Source organism: Mauremys mutica, chromosome 8 (genome assembly GCF_020497125.1).
Source record: "Mauremys mutica isolate MM-2020 ecotype Southern chromosome 8, ASM2049712v1, whole genome shotgun sequence".
Taxonomy (NCBI): Eukaryota; Metazoa; Chordata; order Testudines; family Geoemydidae; genus Mauremys; species Mauremys mutica.
The window spans coordinates 11369710-11392991 of NC_059079.1; the positions used below are offsets into that span (position 1 = coordinate 11369710).

A 23282-nucleotide genomic window follows, 5' to 3' on the forward strand; every position below is an offset into this window, starting at 1 on the left:
CTTTATTTTAAATCATCCGGGGGCTCCCAGCTGAAGAGGTGGCTGGGAGCCCTCAGGGTCAAATTAAAGGGCTCGGGGCTTCAGCAGCTGGGGGAACCCGGCAGGGTCGGCTCTAGGTTTTTTGCTGCCCCAAGCAAAAAAAAATTTGGCTGCCCCCCGTCCCAGCCCTGGGCTCCCCCCTGCACCCCCCTGCTGCCCCAATCCTGGGCTCTCCCCCGACTGACCCACACCCCCTGCCGCCCCAGCGCTGGGCTTCCCCCTTTCCTCCCCACCCTGCTGCTGCCCCAGCCCTGGGCTCCCCCCCCACCAGTGCCTCCCCCCGCACACACCTCCTGCCTCCCCTGCCCTGGGTCACTGGTAACGCTCCCAGGGCAGGTCATTCAGCAGGAATTTTGGATGTGCACAAAACACAGACAGGATTGGTTCTCATATGGTTACAGAGCTGCAGTAAAGTGGAACAATTTTCAGCTTGTGTGATTGGAGGATATCTGGATGCATATTATAAGACTGTCCTCCATAAATGAGGAAAAGTTGAGGTGCCTTTATTATTCTTTTGTTCCACTCTTTCTTTCTATGGGGAATTTGCCAATGCAATATCTCTGTCTTCCTTAAACAAACAAAAAGGCAATGGCTGTTGAAAATAGCAATTCCAGTGCTAATAAGCATTTCTTACTCAATTTTATCCTGCTTTTTCTACAGCAAGTTACAGTGGATCAGTATATTTGATTTGGGAGAAATGAAGTAACAGCTGCCCAAACTGAGCTTGAACACTCCTGAATTTTGAAGTGTTCAAATCTGGAAAGCAGGTGCTGGGGGGGGCCTGTGGGCTCCGCGGGGGAGCATGGCAGCAATGTGTCTGGAGCTGAATGGAGCCAGACACGCTGGTCTGAGTGGCACGGTAAGGGGGCTGGGGGTTGGAGAATGGGTAGGGAGTTCCAGGGGGCAGTCAAGGGACAGGGAGCAGGGGGGGTTGGATGGGGCAGAGGTTCAGGGGGGCAGTCAGGGGACAGGCAGCAGTTGGATAGGCATGGGAGTCCCAGGGGTTTATCAGGGGACAGGTAGAGGGTGGGGTCCAGGGGGGGCAGTTGGGGACAAGGAGAAGGGAGGCTTAGATAGCGGCTGGGGTCCCAAGGGGCAGTTGGAGCAGGGGTCTTGGGAGGGAGCAATCAGGGGACAAGGAGCAGCAGCATTTAGATAGGGGCAGGAGTCCCAGGAGAGTGGTATCAGGGGATAAGGACCAGCGGTGTTAGATAGGGGGTGGGGGTCCTGGGGGGCAGTTGGGGCAGAGGTCTGGGGAGGGGGCAAACAGCGGCCGCATGCCAGGATTCAAACGGCTCTGGGCTGCCCGCAGCCGCGGGGAGCCCTGAGCCCTTTAAATCCCAGCCACGGCTGGGAATCTCTGCGGACAGCCCAGAGCCCTCTGACTCCCGGCCGCGGCTGGGATTTAAAGGGCTCTGGGCTCCCAGCGGCTGCGGGCAACTCAGAGCCTTTTAATTCCCGGCCGCGGCTGAGATTCAAAGGGCTCTGGGCTCCCCGCGGTTGCTGGCAGCCCAGAGCTCTTTGCTTCCTGGCCACGGCCGGGATTCAAAGGGCTCTGGGCTGCCCGCAGAGCGCCGTGTGCGGGGGATTTAGAATCCCCTCGCGGGCCGCACAGTGAGGCTCCGCGGGCCGCATGCGGCCCACGGGCCGTATGTTGTGCAGGCCTGCTTTACATAGTAGCATTTGACTGATTGCAGCTCTCGGGGAAGGAATACTCCTTGCTGAACTCACACCGGATTAATGGCTTTTTGCAGCAGCTGACACATCACACGAGCTTCCTGTGCCATTCACAGGGCACAACTTTCAAGCAAGAGGTGTGTAAAAAGAGATCCCCAGCCAGCTCTGCACCCATTCTTCACTCTTACCTCAAACACAGCTACTCCGAAAGGGTGGCTCAGGTCATCAGCAGAAGAGATGAGAACTTTCCTATTGCCGCCATTGAAGTCAATGCTTGAAAGTAAGTGCAGCTTGGAGTCCACCCAATAGAGACGCTGATTTAGCAAATCTGAGACAGGAAATGTGACAAGGCAGAATTACTGTACATGCAACTACAGCACTTTTTGCTATTGCCCAGTATTTTTCCTGTTGGCAGAGTGGCCAGTTCTCCGTGGGCTGTTGAGCCCTTTTATTTATTATGGTGGTTGAAACTTTGGTTCACTGCCCAGATACGCTGACCCAGGCACCCATAAATAACATGCTGTTATGTGTTTGCAAGAGCTGCTCAATTGACAGCCCGGATTGTGAAGTAGTGCCCTCTCTGATCAAGCAGAACAGGCCAGCGACGTTGCTGGCTTCCCAACTCCACCCCAGCAATGTCCCTCAAATCTGGGCAGGTCTTCACAGACAGCGCTACAGTGGAACTGGTGCAGCTGTAGCACTTTAGGGAAGATGATACTATGCCGACAGGAGAGCTTCTCCCATCAGCGCAGTTAATCCACCTCCCTGAGAGGCCGTCGCTATAGCAACAGGAGACGCTCTCCCAGCGATGTATGACAGTGGGGGTTTGGTCAGTGTAACTGCATCGCTCAGGGGGCTGGATTTGTCAAACCCCATGGCGATGGAGTTATCCCCAGATTGGTCTGTTGTGTAGGCCTGGATTTGCCTGGAAGGATCTTTTTGAAGGCTGAGTAGCTAGTTCATTCTCCAGACCACTTAATCTGTGGCTTTTTGCTGAGACTCCTGATGAAGATGCAATTAATGCTAATAATGATGGTGGTTTCCAATGTCGAGTGACCTTCACCTTTTCATAAATTAATAGATTTTAAGGCAGAAGGGACAAGTATGATAATCTGGACTGACTTTCTGCATAATACAGGCCATACAACGTCCATGAATTAATTCCTGCTTCAAGTCTAATAGCTGTGTTTGAACTAGAGCATCTCTTAGGAAAACATCCAATCCTGATTTAAACATTTCCAGTGACGGGGAATCCCACTTTCTCAAAGCCATTCCTATGTTTCAGGTTCAAGTATATTTCATTTCACGGACAAGAGGGGAAGAAGTGGGAGAAGGTGACTCATGCCATTGTAGAACTTCATGAACTGAGCTTTTCTTCCTGGGACAAATTCTAATTTTGGATGAGATCAACTAACCTAAATGCAAAGGGGTGATTGCCTCTCATGAAAGCAATCATTTCAAGCTCTGGGTTGAAATCCTAAGCATTAATTTGTTGGTTAATTAATAACAAGGGCAAATGTTATGAATTAGTAACAGTAGTAGTAGCCTGTGATGTAGTGGACAAAATTGCCTGCCATCACAGCAGGGGTTAAAGAGAACCTTTGGGTTCAGCTAGTCCCACCCCATTATATCTGCAGCTAATGTCAGGCCTGTAGGGGGAGAAAAGGAGAGAGAGTGTGGCTCAGTTCGGGGCAGACTGGTGAAGAGGCAAGAGCTAGCTGCCTCGCTACCGGAGGGGGTGACTAGCCTGCCAGCGGAGGCAGCCACCAGGGAGTAAGCACTGTCTCCCCAGCCCAGGGAGGCTATGGAGAAGACCTAGGAGCCTCTGACAACTGAAGTAACTGGTTGACTGAAACCCAGAGGCATTGTGGGGTTTGGCCTCACCAGACTTACAGCTGCCCTGCCCACAGGAGCCTGGGACCGTGGTAAGATGCCACCCAAGCCCCACGAGAGGGCTCTATGGGAGGCAAGCCACCCCAGTGAATTAGACTTTAAGGTCCATGCCCCACACTGAAGAGACGGTGGTTGGAAGTGGCCCAGGACAGTGGATTTAGACTCCCTAAGGCCCCCTGTTCAGGGGTTGACTCACACAGGGTTGTGGGCTGGGACCTGGTGGAGAAGGAGGGCCCATGTCTCCCTACTCCCCCTGCCTAAAAGAATGAGGCACTTTGATGAGGGAAACAAGGGGCCAGAGGTCAGGCGTGCCAGCCACTAGGCTGCCTGGCCCTCCAAGCACCCTGTTACCTCCCCTTCCGCACTGAACGGGTCTAGTGGCTTTTATTCTCCTTCACTTGTTCACATCAAAATTCCCGATTGCAGTACTAACCAGGGCTATGTATAGTGTTGATCCAATATACTACTGATTAATTTAGGGCCAGACTGCCACCTGCTCTGCAAGTTCACAAGACGCTTCCCCTCCTTGTGTAGAAGCAGAGCACAATTTCAGTCCCTGCTTGTGCCACCAGGGCGCAAGACACCACAGATAGGGGACATGGTGCCACCCCTGCAACACCTTAACTCACACAGCTGGACTGGCAGGCAGGGGGAATATGCTGGCCCTCATAAAGGGGAATAGTAGCAGGCAGATGCTCTCCCTTCATGTTGGGAAGCTCCATAAGGAATTCTCCCTCCATGGGCTTCCCATGGAATGGTACAGCTCTGCCCCATCTTCAATGCGGGGCTGTACCTTATAGTCACAAAAAAGCCCATAAGCATCACAGCACATTTATATGGCACTTTTATAAACATGGAGTCAGTCACATCCCTCTCCTGACGAGCTTGGGATCCTGTCAGCATTCACTGACTGGCACAGTGCTTGCTATCGTGACGAAACGATTTATCATCCTAAGCTTTGAGTTAGTGAGTGAATGTTGCCAGGACTGGGCCCTAAGAGGAACAAGATAAGACATGGGTCAACAGTTCAAGTAAAGGAGGACATGAAGGATGTTCATGGAGAGACAACTCCCTGACAACCTGGCTCAGTGGAGACATATATCACATTACACTGTGACCCTCTGTATTAGAGGGAACTTGCTGGCCACTTGTGTGCATTTCAGATGCTTGCCATATCACAGCAGCCTGGATTTTCAAGGATTATGTTGTTTTCCCCATTCCTATATAGCAATAAACATAAATGTAAAGAGGCCACAGACATAGGGGCTTTATCACTTGCACTGATCTATTACTGACTCTGCGACTTACCTAGTGTGATGCCATTCGGCCACTCAATGTTGTCTGTTAACAGCACTTGCCGATCCATACCGTTCAGGCCAGATTTTTCAATTTTAGCTTTGTCACCCCAATCAGACCAGTACATGTATCTGAAAGAGCCACAGAAAGGAAAAGTCAATAACTCAATGCAGAGGTGACCCTACCCCAAGAGATGTGTGTGCATAATTTGAGTAGGTTTCTTAAATCAGGAGGTGTGGTACCCTTTTGTACTCAGTGTTTTAGGCCTTTGCTATTCTAATCCATTTTAAATCTGCGCAATGGAGCTGAGGGGTTCCTACTGTATGATCTAACGTGATGAGCACGTATCACAGGACTATGTTACACCAGGGCTTAAAAACATTCTTTAGTACCTGTGAAATAGCTCTTGGAATTTCTGCTGGATCTTTGGCCTTCTCTGTATCCAGCACTAAAAACATGCTCTTCCAGCTGTGCATCAGACTACCTCAGTTTTCATCACAAATCATATACCCTGCTCCGCCCCATCAGACACATGAACAGTGCAAAAGAATTTCTGAGATGTAATTTCAAAGCTGCTTTTCACTTGGCGCTGCAAAGATTTGCATGTGCGCTTTAACTTTCAGCATGTCAGAGTCTGAGAGCTCATGAGAGGAGTGACAACAAGACTGGAACATGCCTGTTTGAAACCATGACGCAGAACTCCATTGTCACACCTACCCTCGTGTCGGATCAACTGCAATGGCTCTGGGCTCGCTTAGCTCAGTGCTAAAAAGTGTCGTCCTCTTGCTTCCATCAGCAGTGGCCACAGAGATGGTCTTGTTTCCTGAATCTGTCCAGTAGATGTTCTTGTGAATCCAGTCCATCGCCAGGCCTTCGGGGGAGTTTAGCTGACTGTCTATCAAAATCACCTGCTCGGCTGTGTCGCTGGCTTTGTCTATGTAGGCACTGCAAAGACAAGAATCGACGAACAGCACAGTAAGAGCCAGTGCAGACACGCAAGTTGAAAAGGTGCAGCCTTACATGGAGGAGGAAATGAGTTACGAAGAGATGAACTCTGGGCAACTTACTGAGCTAGGGTACAAACACAGCAGGATTATCTCAGACTCCCTCACTGTTTCATTCTCCCCCCCCCGCCTTTTGCTTATGGTCACCCTCCTGTTTTGCCATAGCTACTTGGAGTGTAAGCACGTCGTGGCAGGGAGCTGTCACATTTCTTTGTTTTAAAGCTCTGTGCACACTTCATGTTTGACAGGATGGGCCTGATTCAGCAAAGCCTTTAATTTTAAGCATGTGACTTCACCAGGACTTAAGCACATGCTAAAAGTTACGTGAATGCTTAAGTGAACTGATGAACAGGGATGGAGTTAAGCCCTTAGTTAAGCTTAAAGATAAACACGCACTGAAGTGTGTTGCTGAAATAGGACCTGTGTAATTAATAATAATTAAGGCTAAGATTATGTAAATAGAGGTCGCAGAAGTCACGTAATCCATGACTTCCAGCGACCTCTGTGGCACTGGGGGCCCTGGCAGCTGACTGGCTGCTGCCAGCAGCACTGACCCGGCAGCAGCCCAGCCTCCATGGGTGGTGGGGGACCCTCTCGCAGCTGGCGGGATCCCTGCAACTGACCGGCCGCGACTGGCAGTGACCTCTGAGCTCCCCAGCAGCTGTGCCGCCGCAAGCAGCCCCTGCCCCTCCCCGGTAGTGGCAGAGGGATCCTGGAGCTCCCCAGCCGCCATCGCTGGTAGGGGCACCCTCTGCAGTTGCTCAGCTGCCGCGAGCAGCACTGCCCCCACCCACAAGCTCCCAGTAGCGATGGCAGAGGGAGCCTGGAGCTGCTCAGCGTCCGAGGGCCGGGGCCCCCTGCAGCTCCCTAGCTCCACTGCTGGCAGCCCCTCCCCCCCCCAGCTCCCCTGCCGTTGCAGATGGCAGGGGACTGCCCCACAGCTCCCAGCCCTTCAGGGCAGCAGGGGGACCCCTCCCAGCAACTGGGCAATGGGGTCCCTGCAGCTCCCAGCTGCTGCAGGGGGGTGGGTGCTGGACCCACCTCGCACCGCATTTTGTCAGGGATGTTTTTAGTAAAAAAGTCAGGGATGGCTCACGGCTTCTGTGATGGTTTGTTTATTGCCCTTGACCTGTCCATGACTTTTACTAAAAATACCCATGACAAAATTGTCGCCTTTATAATAATTTTTCATCTACAAATCGCTTAGCAAAGGGATTCACCGTTCTGAGAGCTGGGGAAGAGGGTTAGACACTGATCCATTATCCCAGCCTGCTGGGGCACATTAATATCAGTGACAACTTCAAAATATCTTTAATAGAACAAACAAACTTCAGCTGCACACTCCATAAATATGCCAGTGGCACTCCTAAAAGAACACAGTGAGGCGGCTTCTGCTCTGTTACGCCTGCGTCATTCTGGAGTAACTTCAGTGAAGTGAATCTACATGGAATTACTCTGGATTTGCACCAGGATAAGACTGGAATCTGGCCCTCTATGTGCTAGTTTTCTTGAAACAGGACCATTTAATATTGATCACAAGAATAATTAATTATATTTTTAAAATAGATACAACTACAAAATAATGAGTCATGACATTTTCCCTTGAACATTTGAAAATGTAAGTCCACTCATCCACTACCAGCCTATATTGCTGAGTAACCTGGCCCAAGGTAATGAGAAGAGAAGCCAAGTGCTGCCGGAGTATAACTCTGGCACAGAGACTTGGAAACAAATTCATGTCAAGAGGCAGAAAGCGTTAAAGTCTTGGTTTTGTTTGCAGCCATCCCAGCCTCTGCTACAATAAACTACACAGGATCCGGTTGGGATAATACTTTGGACAACTGACTTTCAAAGGAAGACCCAGGCGATACAACAGCAGTCCTGGTGAGGCAGGAGCTGGCCCTCTTAGCCAACACTGAATGCAAGGCCCTGGGAGGTACTTCTAGAGGATGTAAAAATATATTTCTGACCTCATTTATCCCCTCTATTGAAGAGCCCATAGCATTTTCGTAAGACAAGAGTTAACTCCTGTGTCCTGCCCTAATTCCAACTTGGGTGTTTACATTCTGCCTATCAGTATTTTCCCCCACAGTTGCAACTGGAAACAGTATTTTGTTAACTTCCTGTCCCAAACTGTTGTGCAGTCTCAGGATGCTTTCATGCTCAATGTGGCTGCACTGCAGCAGCGAGCACACTGATGTATATCCACATGTACATGGTTCAGAAAATGCTTTGGGATCCTTCAGAATGACAGGTTTCAGAGTAACAGCCGTGTTAGTCTGTATCCGCAAAAAGAACAGGAGTACTTGTGGCACCTTAGAGACTAACAAATTTATTTGAGCAAAAGCTTTTGTGGGCTACAGCCCACTTCATCGGATGCATAGAATGGAACATATAAGAAGAGTATATATATACACATACAGAGAAGATGCCATACCGGCTCTAAGAGGCTAATTAATTAAGATGACCTGTTATCAGCAGGACAAAAACTTTTGTAGTGATAATCAAGATGGTCAATTACAGACAGTTGACAAGAGGTGTAAGGATAGTTAACATAAGGAAATAGATTCAAGTAGTGTAATGGGAATGGCAGTATTCAGCCACCTTAATCAAGTCAGCATTTAGGGTGTCTTCAAGTTCTAGGAATCACTGTGCTTGGACGCCTACGTAAATATTGTCTGTGTACATGGACTTGTGGGACTGGGTAAGCAAGAGGTCATTTGAATACATACAGAAAGGCAACAGTGCCAGCACAGAGCCTTGGGTAAACCACTGGTTTGTCTTTTCCACATGCTAACTCTGTCTTCCATGTGCACTTGGAAACATCTGTTGTGGAGAAGGTCAATGATGTTGACTACCTATGCTGGGAGTGCTCTTCACAATTTGACTGAGAGCCTCATCCACCAGACCACGTCATATGCTGCTGTCAGGTCCAGAAATATGGCTCCTGTCTTCAGGTTTTTCTGAAAACCATTTTCGAAGAATGTTTTCAAAACTAGCACTTGATTGAAGGTGCTCTGACCTGTCCAAAAGCCTGCTTGCTTAATGCTGAGCACTAATTCCACTTCTGGGAGGTATGCTGGAGAATGAGATGCTCCGGCACCTTGAATAGCACAGACAACGGGGATATCAGTTGACAACTTGCAACATTTTGTGGGTCTTTCCCCAGTTTCAGGAGAGCAATGACTTTTGACATTCACAATGTCTTTGGCAGTCACTCTTTGTGAAGAACTGCACCAGTCACTGATAAACACGAGTCCCGAGGTGCTTTAAAAACTCTGGCAATATGTTGTCATAGCCAGGAGCAGTGCCACAAGTACTATCTCTTACGATCTGGTCTAACTGTGGCTGTGAATGACTCTGTGTTGCTGAGTCTCTGACAACTGGCAGCTTGGTTTGGTATGCCAGGTGGTTGGTTTAGGGATGGTGGTTGCTAAGCTTTGTTGAGACAGCAAATCAAATTTCAACATTTCCAGCTGAAGTGAATGATGTCTAGATTTCGAGTAGTCTTCCCATTGTGCCTGTCTAGCAGCCTCCAGTGACTTGATTACGTGATCAGCAATATCTGGATCAGCAGAGGATCCCTACTGACCAAGCAGTTTAGTTCCATTCAACATGAAGGCACAGCATGTAGACTGGATGGTGGTTGTGCAATATGGATGCACAGGCAGCTTTGAAGATGGCTCCTCAGAATCGACTGAAAACTTCGTAGACCAGGATGATGCGTGATGGTATGGAGATGACACTTTTCTAGAGCATTTGTGTACTTCTTCCAGTCTGCCTTCCTGAAGTTCTATCTCGGTTTGCCAAAGGACCTAATGATTGGGAGTTGTAGGCCAATGTGGATAATGGAAGGTCTGTGTGGGACGTCTTTCAAGATGAGACATGATGCAGGTTGGGAGTGACCATCCATGGATGACAACCAGCATATATCAGGAGAGCATTTTCTCGCCAGTAATTATTTGCTATACCACTTGTTTACATCCTGCTATGACATCTCAAATGAATTACAGATTACAGTTCCCTGTAGAATGTGGCAGGTGGAGTTCTGCTCCATCACTGATGGGGCATCAAGGTCTTTTGCATGAACAGTATTCAGTATCAGTGCAGACATATCTTAAAACAGAAGAGTTAACAGCTAATAGGTGATTATGACACAACATCTCATTGTGAAAAAGATCTTCGGCTTGTGGAAAAGCTAACACAAACAGGAGTAAAAGAGACAAATGTCCTGCTGCTTGGACAAAGAACAAACTCTTGATGTAGCCATGAGAAGGGCATGGGCACCCATCTGAACTCTGGAGGTATTCACTGCCAGTGTGCTTCAGAAGCAGCAGTGTGTGTTAAATAATTCTCTGTGTATGAATGTGTAACCCTTACCCACCCCAAATACATGTTTTCTAGAATGTCAGACTTTCAGAGTGAAATCCCAGTGTCCATCTCAACCATCTTCCTATTTTCACTGCCCCAGAGTGCTCACAGGGCTACTTACATACCTGGCTAGCCACGTCATTACCGCATCACAGCTTGGGCAAATTTCCCTATCCCTGGAATCTGAGCTAATGCAGCCTACAGACACCCTGTAGCTCTGTTACTTAATGAAACTAGTAAACCTCCCTCTGATCATTAGCTGAAAACCAGAACAAATCACTACAGATGCTGCAATAGGGTGCAATACCAATGCAAATCAGAGTGCACACAAGGGAGGTTTGGTGCATAAATTAAATGCAGCTGCACTTTTTGATTAAACACACTACTAGCAAACGAATCTGGATACTGTGTTCCAGTGACATGCAGACTCGTGTTTTCAGCAGGTGCCTGTTACATAATATGGGGATGGGTGCCATAAAAACACCTGGGGAGGGGGAGAGAGTGGAAAAAAATATGGTATGGTTTAAGGCACTGGACCAGAGTTTAGGAGACACGACTCTGTGGATCAGATTTCCTGTGCAAGGTTGGGCAAGTCCCTTATGGCTGTATTCGCAATGGGGACATAAGCGATGCGATGCTGAATGTTGCAGCACCTGACTTTTAGGTGCCCTGCTGCTTAGTGGAATTCACAGCCCCAAGTTAGGCACCCACTCAAGCTTCCCATACAATGTATGGGGAGAGTTAGGCACCTAAGAAGGGGATTCACAAGAGCCAGCAAGCTGAGTGGGGAGCTGCCTAAACTAGCCATAGGAAATACTGTGGGGAAGGGGTGTGGCCTAAGCCCTGCCCCTCAAAGGGAGTTAGTTAGGTGCCTAACTTCAGGCCTCCCTCTGCTCGAATCCACAGCTGTAAACCTTCTCCTGCATCACAAGCACCTAACTCTGTATGAAATACTTTAAATATTCACTGGAGCAGGGACTGGAACCTGGGGCTCCCAGGGACGTGCCCTAATCACTGGACTACACAGTTGTTTTTACACCCTCTCTGGCCCAGTTAATGGTTAAGTATTTCATATACAATGGAGCAGCTTCAGCAGGAGAGACTGGGAGAGACTCATTCCAGGAGGCGGCATAGCCCTGGAAGGTGGGAGACCTGGGTTCGTGTGCCTGATCCACATCAGGGAGAGGAGGCATTTGAACTCAGCTCTCGCACATCCTGGGTAAGTGCTCTAACCACTGGGCCATTGGGGGAAGGGTCTGTGGCACTGTCACCAAGTTTCATGCAGGATCTGATCTTTTAGGTGTGCTCTGAGCACACCCATAGGATTGGGTCCCACTGGTGGAAGAGGTGGGTAAACGCCACATTTGTGAAATCTGCAGGGGCTCAGGTGTGAGGCGCCATGTTCCTCAGTCCTGTCAGGACTTAGGTGGCTGTACACATGTCCACAAGTACAGATTTGGGCACCTAGAGATTTTATTGGTGGAAATGTAGGCACCTCCAGGCTTAGGCAGCAGCTGAGCAGTGGTTTTGTGAATGTCAATGTTGCCTAAATGTTGGACTTAGGCGGCTAAAGTGTCAGTTAGGTACCGAAATCCCATTTGAGAACATACCCCTTAGTCTCTGTGCATTCCCCATCTGTAAAATGATGATAATGACACTTCCTTTCTCCCATTATTTGCCTGTCTTATGTATTAGACAGTAACCTCTTCGGGGCACATCCTGTCTCTATGTTTTTGTGCAGCATATAGTACAGAGAGGCCCTGATGTCAGCTAGGGTCTCTAAACACCATTGTAATACAAATATATAATAACAACTCAGATAATATGCATGCAAACTTGCAGAGGTATCTGTTGGTACCACAAAAATGCTCTTGTATTCTCAAATCAGGTAACTGGCCATGTGCCTGCACATTTTTGTAGCCCCACTGAAAATCTGGGCCACCATGTATAACTAAATAAAAAGAGAGACACTCTGTGGTCCTATGGATGGATCAATAGAATGGGGGCATCCTTACAGATCATCCTTCCTATCAGTAGCATAAAATGAACTATACTATGCGTACTATGTATACTATGCAGAACCCATACCTGCCTTGGCCCATTACCTGTATATCTTTCTGTAGAACAAATCACACCAGTATATCCTGTTTGTTGCCACCTCCACATCCAAAGCCACCACATTCTTCAGCATGGGGATGATGCGAGCGTAATCCCTTTTCACCAGATCTATCTTGCGTACCTCGTGGCGGTTGGTGAAGATCAGGTATGGACTCTTGCCTATCACAGAAAACAAACAGGCGGGGCTTTTATTTTACCAGCTGACTTGACAGCAGAGGTCTAAGTGCCACATCCAGCTCTCATTATGCAGGGCATAACGTTGAGGGTGATCTCACTGAAGCCAATGGAATCATGCTGCCTGCTTATTTGCAGTTATATCCTGTGAGGGAGTTTCGCTGTGTACCAGGAGCAAATGTCACTATTTCCCAGCGGGGGAGCTGTTACATCAGAACATGAGGAGTCTGAGCAGCAGCAGCAGCAGCGGCTTGTCAGAGCAGCAGCAACATTTGCTCTTATTCTGCCCCACTTGCTAAGAAGTCACAAGTGAAACACAGAGGGGTTTCTTCACTCTATCAGGGGTCATCGGCAACCGTTCAGAAGTGCTGTGCCGAGTCTTCATTTATTTACTCTAATTTAAGGTTTTGCGTGCCGGTAATACATTTCAACGTTTTTAGGAGGTCTCTTTCTATGAGTCTATAATATACAACTAAACTATTGTTGTATGTGAAGTAAATAAGGGTTTTAAAATGTTTAAGAAGCTTCATTTAAAATTAAATTAAAATGCAGAGCTCCCCCCCAGACCAGTGGTCAGGACCCGGGCAGTGTGAGTGCCACTGAAAGTCAGCTCGTGTGCTGCCTTCGGCATGCGTGCCAGAGGTTGCCTACCCCTGCACTATATGATACATTTTTAACTCTGAGGTGTAGGGCCTGATTCTGGTTGCTCATGCCTGGATGAGCTAGGGGGCAGGAAGGAAGCATCCCTCCCCAGCCTGTGCAGGGGCAGTCAGAGGCCTCCTCGGGGTTGCATTGCCTGAGTACAAAGGGCAGAGGGATTGTAGCGGGGTGGTCACCCGCTCCTGTCCTGGAGGAGGGCTGTGGAAGGGCAAGATGCCTGGGCTGACTGGGAGGAAGGAAGCTCAGCTGGGGCCATGCCCCAGTCAGGGCCCAGCTGGCCCTATAAAGGCTTGAGCCAGGATCTCAAGCAGACAGTCTGTCTCTGTGTTCAGGGAGAGAAGGGCCTGGCTGCAGGGAGCTTAGCCCGGTATCTGGAATGAAGCAGGGCTGGAGAAGGGCCAGAGGAGCTGGGAGCTCTGGCCTAGGAAAGCCCCAGGCTGCAGGCCTGGTAAGGCCTATTAGGTACTGGGTTGCAGGGGCAGCCCACGGGTAGCCAGAGGCAGCAGGTCCAACCCCCTCTGCCTGTGCGAGTGGCTTATACTGCAGTCCATGCCAGTGAACAGGGGCTAGATGGAGACTGGGCAGCAGCCAAGACTGAGGTGAAGTGGGGTTCCCCTGGGAGGGGGAGACCCAGAACTGTGGGGGCACTTCCAGGGGGGCAGCAGCCAGTTAAAGGGGCACCAGGGTCCTGGGAGGGATATGGGGGCCAAGCTGTGGCAGATCACTGGCCTGCAGAGGGTGCTCCTGGCTGGAAATCGAGCTAATTCCCTGAGAGAGCAGCAGGAGGCGCTGCAGGGGTGAGTCCCGCACCTTTACAAGGACATTAGTGCCGTGTCCATGCCTGGTCACCGGAGACTGGCTCTGCAGATAGCACATCTGGCACCTCCTAACAGGAGGGATGGGGGCACACTTAAGTGTGCTCCAGCAGAGCTCTTGGACTCACTCAGCTGGTGTCTGACCTTCGCAGGCATGAAGCCTCTGGCCCTGACAGCTCATGTCAAATGTAATGGCATCCACCTCTACTGGGGTTGTGGTACTAAGGCCACAGGCCAGCCCAGAGATTCTAGCAGGAGATGTCAAATTGATTTTTCTTATGATAAACTCAGGAGAGATGGAAGCACATTATCTGTGTTGTTTTCCTCAGGAAAAACTGTATGCCTCTCCGCTTCCTTTGTGACGGAGTACTTACTCAGGCAAACCTCCCATTGCAGGGCGTGTGGGTATGATAAAGGGATGAGCACTGCTCGTAAGGACCGGGAGATGTGTGCAGTCAGTGACCCTCAAACCAGCAGAAGTGGTGAATAATTCTGCATATTTTCAGTGTGTTGACCTTTGACCCAGGACCTCAGCTCCGGGGATCAGGTAAATAAACGTTTATCTTAGAAAAAGTGAAGATACTTGCTAAATTAGTGAAAATTAAACTAAAGCTATAATGCAAGCAGGAGTAAGCAAAGAAATTAAAAGTTCATTTTAAAATGGGCTTTTCAGTGAGCCTGAAGCCTAGTATTCAGCTTGAGGCTACTGGCAGTAATAGTATACGGTCACCTTAGGTCTAGTAAGAATTAACCTAAGTAAGTAACCTTGGGTCAGAAGATTTAGCATAGTATAGTAGGTATAATAAGAAAACTTATCTGGAATTCCCAGGACAAAACTTTACTGAGCCAGCTCCCCCAGAGAATCACTCCCCCAAAGGCCAGTCCCTTCCATGAAATGATATTCAACGTGGCTGATCCTAGACCTTTTATAATATATCTTTCCAGCTCTCTGACATTAGCATATTTTCTTTTGCAATGAGCTGGGACCTTCGTTTCTTCTAGAGCAAGTGAGCTGCTGCTCTGTTCTTTTTGAGATTCGTGTAAGAGTTTGGGGAGAGGCGGGGGATGGGTCTGCTGGAAGGGCTGGCTAACCCCCCTATTTCTGATTGTGTTCCTTTTTTCTTATTATTACTTAATTTTTGCTGCACTGTTTTTAACACCTGTCAAGAGACTTTCCTTTTTAGTCTCAGCTTCAAACTGTCAACTGCTGACTGTAATCTTGAGCTGCACACACACTGCTAAAATATTCTGATCTGCATGATGAGTGGAGCTGTTGCCTCGGGACACATCTGCTGTCACTGTAGCAGTTTTGTATAGTTTTAAATGACTCCATTTGGCTTTTAATTTTCCTTTTGTCTCCTTTCCCCCAGCCATTGGCCCAGGGACCCATGTTTCTTTATAACGCTCATACTGCTGGGTCAGTCGGGTCTGAGTGCTTGCCGGGTTGCCTTACCTACGGCTTTGCAGTTCTTGGACAGGGTGTCCATCTCGTATCCCTCGTAGCATTCACATTTGTAGTCTCCCTTGTAATTAATGCAGATCTGGCTACAAGCGTCTGGATTCTCACATTCATCTATGTCTGAAAGGAGCGTTTGAAACCCATCAATAACTTGAAATCAAACCATCTGTGATGGAGCAATGCTGGAGTGACTATAATTACGTCTCTGTACAGTGAAACAAGAGACTGCCGTTTGCATGTAAATTACCTCCACACGTTTTTTTATCCAGAAGCTTGTATCCGGGAGGGCATTCACATTCATAACCAATCTTCAAGTCTTTGCATATGTGTGAGCACCCACCGTTGTTGATCGAGCATTCATTTTGTTCTAAAAGAGGCATACAGATTATTTAGGATAAAGGATGGGTTTTAATCACAAGACTGAGTACATTAAAAGGGGGTTGGGGTACCCAGAAATGTTTCAGTAGCTACCAGCTGCTGGTGATTGGGAGCTGGCAGTATAGAGCGCACTAGTGACTTTACAAATAGAAAACACACACCAAAATTCTCTCTCTCTAACATTTTAAAGTCTCTTTGGACTAGAAACCAGTGGCCTAAAATGATTATGCAAATCAGAGACCCTGGGGATATTGTACAAAATTCTTGGGTTTGCAGTTCCCAGCCAGTCCTAAGTCTTTTGCTTCCATGCATTAACTGTCAAGGGGCCTGAGAATTATCCCCACTTGACTGCTCCCTCTCCCTATTCTGGTGGCACATACCAAACTGTTTCCTTGAGCTGTAATAATCCATTCCAGGAGAGTCGTCTGACCCAATGGTCCCAGCTCACTGGGGAGAGTCTACGTGGTATTAGATAGTCCCATCTACTACACCAGGGCAATCTATGCTGAGAAAGCCCCAGAATATACCCAGGTACAGTCCTTTGGAGATATTTCCACCTAACACCGATGTACAGTCCCGAGCTAACAGGGAGCTGTGGACAGTCTGACTGCTGACAGCCTAATCTAACTCATGTCTACAGTCCATATAATGATAGTCCCATCTAAGACCAAAAAGCTGTCTCATCAAATGCTGTTTTTCCCCCTTGTGCTGAAATTGAAAGAGTAGAATTATTGCATCCTCGTAATTATAACTGGAGAGAGGTTGAGGAAGGTTGTTTTCTTGCCAGAAATAACATTTTTCGTGTTGTTCCAATTAACCTATATGAGGTGAAGAGAAACATCCTCCTCTGTCTAGGATTGCTGATGCAGATGATGTGGGAGTTCTGGGCCATAGTGGTTCATTGGGGCATGCAGCCCCCATCAGCTTGAAGCTTTAATGTAATATACAGTCAGATGTATTTATTTATTTTTACTTCTTGCGTCCTTGCATACCACTGTATAGCAGCATAGCAGAACCATTAAACCAGTACCCTTGGAAGAAAATAACAACAACAACAACAAGCCAATTAACGTCAACGGGCTAGGAAAACACTGCACCAGAAGAGACAGCGTCTTGGCTGTAGCATGCTTCCACTTTCCTAACAAAGAAATACGCACATTATTAATAGCAGCAAGATCACTAAGCTCTGAGTAGCTGTCCACAGAGTTGTATTGTGTGCCATAGCTGTTCTTTGACATTTAGTAAATGGATATTGACTTTTACTATCCTTATATTGGCCTCTAGCCTATTAGACTGCGCGCGCGCGCACACACACACACTTCAAAATGCTACAGGTTATTGTAACTTAAGCAAGGATTTGCATGTTAATCATACTTCTGGTTACAGGGGTGCTTTGTAGCATGGATATAAAACAGAACTTGGGCTCTGGTTCTCTCACTGCAGCTCTTAACATAGACCTAGAAGTAGGCCAAGTGTAGACACTACTCGGCTCAATTTTCTATTATGGAAGAGCAGCCAATTACAAACGGGGGCCACATATCCACCTGACAATTTAAATAAGATGAGTAATAAAACTCTGCATTGTTTGGCGCCTTTCTGAGGATCTCAAAGTGCTATGGAGAGGTTGCTAAGTACACTTAGGCCCTGTTTTACAGACAGGGAAACTGAGGCAGGCAGTGGTTAAATGACTTGCTCAAGGTCACACAGTGACCCAGTCGCTGGAATATAACCTGTCTCTCCTGACTCCCACTTCCCTGTTCTAATTTCCTGCATGTTGTTGGTGGCACTCCTTATGTTGCACCATGCGGGTGCCACTCTGGAGGGTGCCGGAGCTAGTTCCCTCCGGATACTGCTCAGGAAAAGCTTCCGCCACTGGTGCACGTGGCGAGCACACACATTTAATATGGGATGGACACGAGCAAGCACTCAGAGAAGAACAGCAATGTTAAATCACAGTCTCCCAAGCATACACGCACAGACTCCTCTGTGCTGAGTCAGGTGTGCGTGAAAGGTGTAATGCATCCGTGTTCATGGGCTGGTGATGTTGGGTGCAGGCGGAGACCCTATGAGATCCCCCTGTAGTTTCCCCCATCTCTCTGTTTGGGTTGATATGGCGTGACAGGCGGCACAAGCGGCATTGCTTGCCTTTGTCAGCTCTGGGATAAAGGACAAAAGTCAGCACTAGAACGTCACACCTCGGTCTGGGTCATGTTTCCCTATTTCTGAATCAGGATTTGAAAGAAAAAAAAAATCTTCCTATATGTGAAATATTTTTTCACTCGGTTACATTTTCTGAAGTAGCCTCTTTGGACTAACAATCTTTGAGGCCAGATTATTGCTGGTTCCATGCAGGTGTGCAAGGGTGGAAGGGAAGAGTGCAAGGAGCCTGTCCCATACACCTTTGCATACAAGCCAGCCACAATCACAGTCCTTGCACTGCCTGAGTGCTCCAAACTAGTGCTGCTGCTGGCAGTATTCTCCTAAAAGGATGGGTGAAAGGCTCAAGGAGTCCTCCAGGAAGAATGGAACTGCTCTTTGGTGGTGTGGTTTGGATTCTCCTGACCTTCTAACAATGTCTACGCAGCAAACAGGGGCTTGTCAGAGATGTGCTTGTATGGCATCTGTGATTTTCACTAACTTGGGATCCAATGTCATTTTACACAGAGGGAATTTTTATCAGGCTCATCTGACACCATACCCTTAATCCCTAATGAAAACCTCAATAATATAGTATCATAGAACTGGAAGGGACCTCAAGAGGTCATCTAGTCCAGTCCCCTGCATGTAGAACATGGAACATGTAGAAACTGGAAATGGGAAACACCCACAGAACTCACCTGTCTGACAATAATACTCAGAAAGCACTTTCTATCTTTAAAGCATTTTACAAACACTAATTAACCCAGAACACCAGTGATTATCTGGTGTCAGGGGGATTAGAATTTATGAGTTCCTTGCTCCTGGACCTGTGCTCAGATCACACATCCCTCCATGAAGATAAAGTGCATTTCTTGGTGGAGGAGAGTGGAGCCTCTGCGCAAGCCTCCAGTCATGCCTGTGCAAGCCCAAAGACCTAAAAAAGCCAGAGAGCCCAATTCTGCTTCCATTTATATCAGTGCAATGGGTACAGTGCGTGCAGAGAGAGAGAGAGAGAGAGAGGCGGAGTGCAGCTAGGAATGGCATTAGCAGCCACATGTTGTTATTCTGCTAGTCATGAGCACCAGAGAGAGAAGAGGTTAACACAGCAGCAATAAGAGGAAAGAGGCGTGTACTGTACCACATTCTTTCACAGGCTCGTCAGACCCGTCCCTGCAGTCTCTATGTGAATCGCACACTTTGACTCCATCAATGCACTCTCCATTTTTACACTGAAACTTCCTGGGGCTTTCACACGTGGACTCTGTTGTGATGGGCAAGAGAGGAAAGCGACTAAATTAGATTAGGGTCATGATAATGAAGACTGAACATCAAGCTTCAAGAGGTTAAAATTAGCAGTAATGAGATGGTGTTAAGCAAAAGAATATTTGGACTGAACATCATGCAGGATTATTTTTCTTCCGAAGAGTGAGGTCTATTAGGACTTTGGAAAAGTTCCTAACCAAGCCCCATTACTGGAATAATTTAAAATGTTCTATAAGGGACAACCCTGCATTGGCCTGGGGAGATGGCTTAGGCAAAGCTAATAGGCCTTTTAAATCTCCAGTGCCTACAATGCTCTGACTGAGCTGGACTTCTTGTTGTACCATACACTGGAGTGTAAGGTGCATTGGCTATACGTACCGTTAATGCAGCCTGCCTCATCGCTGTTGTCAGGACAGTCGTGTACCTTGTTGCACTGCTTTGCTCCATGGATACAGGTCCCATCCCCACACTGGAACTCATCAGGGCGGCAGGTCACCAGTGCTTTAAAATGACACCATCAAACTGTTAACCAGTATGGATTTTAAATGGCTTCATACAATAGTCTTTAACCGCATACAGTAGACTCTTCATTTGGCTTATTAAACTGTACCTAACATGCTCCCTGGGCTCCTGTACACAATTTAAAACACAAATTATATGTAGGGTTACCAGATAGCAACTGTGAAAAAACAGGACAGGGGGTGGGGGGTAATAGGCACCTATATAAGAAAAGTCCCAAAACCCAGGACTTTCCCTTTAAAACGGGACACCTGGTCACCCTAATTATATGTAGAGTTCAGTGTGTCTATTAAAGGGCTCAAGAGAAACTCAGTAACTCTTTCTCTGTGCAGGGAGCTTTAAGAGTTAACAAACCTGGGCTCTGTGAGACCAACAGGGGGTGAGGGCTCATCACAGAATGTCCTGCCTTTAGCCCTCAGATGTTTAAAAATGGCAGCTGAGGTGCTCCAATTGATCTTATGGCAGAGCACGGGGTGTGAAATGGGTCTCTAAGGTTAGCCAGGACCAGCCCGTATAGGGGGAAACCAATACCTTGAATAGCAGCCCAGAGCCAATCAGTGCAGACAATGGAGCTTCCTGTCAGAAACAACGTTAAGCGAGTGGGCAGCCAAATTCTGTGCTCACAGACGTTTGAGTGGCTTTCAGCTTTAGCCCATACGAGCTCCACTGCTGCACTCCAATTCAAAGGAGACGAAGGCCGGGAGGACTGCGTGCCGACGTTGGCTACCTCGCCTCAGCTTTTTATTTATTTTAGATTTTAAAAAGATTTTTTTTTGAAAATACATTTTGAAACCTGTCCAGCCTGAGGTCATGGGCCAAATTCATCCCTGGGGTAACTCCACGAAAGTCAATGCAGGGACCAATCTAGGACTGGGGATGTGATTGTCAGAGACGCTGAGTACTCAAAAGTCAAGCTGAAGACCAAAGGGAGCTGTAAGAGCTCAGCTGAGGGCCAAGTTCTGTGCTAAGTTACAGTCTGAAAACATCTCGGCAGACTCAGACCATGTTTCAAGCCTGGAGCTAATTTTCCTGGTCAGGTTATTACTGACTCAAAACAGGTCTTCATAACAGACCCCCGCTCCCCTGTTACAGAGGGCTAGATTCACAAGGGAGACTTGGGCCTGGCAACACTCAGTGCTACAATGCTTAACTTTTGGGCACCCCGCTGTCTAGTGAAATTCACAACCCTGAGTTAGGTGCTCAGGGTCCCTACACAATGCTGGGGGAGAGTCAGGTGCCTGAGAAAGGCATTCACAGAAACCACCACACTGAGCTGCGAGAACTAGTCAGTAGGAAATGCTGAGGAAGGAGTGGGGTCTAAGCCCTCCCCCGAAAGGGAATTAGACGCCTAACTCCACCAGAGGGAGACGTCTCCATCCACTTGGAATTCACAACTCTGAACCTTTTCCTGGAGTTAGGCCCTAAGTCAAATCAGTCCTTTCTTGTAAAAAACCCAGGAGGAGGTGGAGGAAATGGTGTTGGCCCCTGTATGCTCAAAAGACTAGGGGTTAGAGCACTCACCTGGGATGTGGGAAACCAGGGGTCAAGTCCCTGATCCAAATCACGCAGGGTAGGGACATGAACCTGGGTCTCCCACAACATCCCAGATGAGGGCAGCTAAGTGCTGGGCTGTAGTGCATAAAGGGTAAGTGGCACCACTGCCGCCTCTGTGAGTTAAGCATGTCCTGATGAGGCCCTGCAGGCAAGACAGGTGGGAGAATGACTGATTTGAAAATCCCACCAGGGCTGAGCATGAGCTAGAACACCAAGCTCCTTGGTGGTCAGGACTTAGGTGTCGGTGTGCATGGCCACTGGCAGAAATGTAGGTGCCCTAGGGATGTCAGGCACCTATATAATTAGGCAGCAGCTGAGTGTGGTTTTGTGAATGGAAGTGGCACCTAAATGCTGAACTTAGGCACCTAAAGGGACAGGTAGACAACTACGTCCCCCTTGTGAATCTAGCCCAGAGCCTCTACCTGAAGCAATGCCTTCCTTAGGTTATGTTAAACAAACGGCCTCTATAGCTGGGACTCTCATTTATATTGACAATGAATAAGGCTACGATTAAGTCACGGAGGTCGTGAAAGTCATGGAACCCATGACTTCCAGCAACCTCTGTGACTTCAGCAGTGTCTTCTGCTGCCCATCGGGGCTGGGAGCTGCGGGGGCCACCAGAGGCGGTGGGGAACCCCCAGCTCCCAGGCTCCGTGGGCCCCTGGAGCTGCAGGCAGTGGGGGTACCCTGCAGCTCCCGGCCCCCATGGGCAGCAGGGGACCCCCCAATCTGCAGGTGGCAGGTGTACCCCACAACCCACAGCTGCTGCAGGTGGCTCCTAGCCCCTGCACAGCTGCCCCACTTCAGGTAGCGTGGGGACCCGCAGATCCCCATTTTGTCCCAGATATTTTTAGTAAAAGTCAGACTAAAAATATCCATGACAAAATCTTAGCTGTAACAATGAGCACAGAAGCTCTATAGATGCTTAAGGGGAGCAGTCGCCAGTTTGATTGCAAAGGAGATCTACGGCTCCCTGGGTATGTTACACACTACAGTTCAGAGGAGACCATCTTCCAAATGTTTCCTCAAAATTCTATTAAAGTAGCAAACCATTTGAAAGTCTTTACTGCTGTGTTTCTCCTTTGGGGGCTGAAGCCGAGTTTTACATGACAGAAAATCATTGCCGCTGACTAGCTATAGGAGGTCAGAGCTGATGCTAATTCATGTAATCCAAAGCCACATGGTAGCATTTCCTTGACAATTTCACAAACTGTCTCTGAAAACAGAAATTACGGCTTCTTCTTCGAGTACCTGCTCATGTCCATTCCAATTAGGTGTGTGCACGCCGTGTGCATGATTCTTGGAAGGTTTTTCCTCTAGCGGTACCTGTCGGGTTGGCGGTGGAGCCCTGTGGGGTGGCGCCTTTATGGCGGTGTATATAGGTTCCTGCTGACCTGCTTCCTGCTCAGTTCCTTCTTACCACCCATGATGGTTGTTGGACCAGCTCGGTCTTGCATATTGCAAGTGCCTACCTTTCTTCGAATAGTTGTCGAATAGTTGTAAATAGTTGTGAATAGTCACCCATTAGTGTTAATTAGTTGAATAGTACTTAGCTGGAAGATCTTCCCCGATTCCCTTTCCCCTGGACTGGGGCATGCCTCGGTCCCAGGGCTTTAAGCCCTATGAGAAGTGCCTGTAACCTATGCCAGGTGGCGATCCGCACGAATCCTGCCTCAAGTGCCTCGGGGAGGGCCATAAGGCAGATAGATGCAAGATTTGCAGCGGTTTTAAGCCCAGAACAAAGAAGGAGAGAGACTCTCGCCTGAAGCGCCTCCTAATGAAATCTGCACTTCGCCCACAGCCTCGATGTGCAGCACACTGGCAGCACTGAGGAAAGACTCGGGTAAGGAGCATCGGCACCGCTCCCTGGCCTCGAGGCCCAGCTCCACCTTGTGGCACCATTCACAATCGCTGGTGCTGCAT

At 48.3% G+C, this 23282-nt stretch overlaps 1 protein-coding gene across 8 annotated transcripts in view; it reads right to left on the reverse strand.

Annotated features, from left to right (window-relative positions):
* LRP8 (LDL receptor related protein 8) overlaps positions 1-23282 on the reverse strand; it is a 440430-nt gene that overhangs the window by 11377 nt on the left and 405771 nt on the right. For 6 of the 8 annotated variants that reach the window (XM_045026527.1, XM_045026529.1, XM_045026530.1 and 3 more), the window contains 8 exons: positions 19665-19787; positions 19162-19284; positions 15754-15873; positions 15501-15626; positions 12386-12557; positions 5623-5850; positions 4918-5036; positions 1905-2044 (listed from right to left, as the gene is read on the reverse strand). In XM_045026527.1, the coding sequence (XP_044882462.1) occupies positions 1905-2044; positions 4918-5036; positions 5623-5850; positions 12386-12557; positions 15501-15626; positions 15754-15873; positions 19162-19284; positions 19665-19787 (1151 nt within the window). The remainder of the gene's footprint in view (positions 1-1904; positions 2045-4917; positions 5037-5622; positions 5851-12385; positions 12558-15500; positions 15627-15753; positions 15874-19161; positions 19285-19664; positions 19788-23282) is intronic. The other 2 variants (XM_045026532.1, XM_045026531.1) reach the window with 1 other exon arrangement.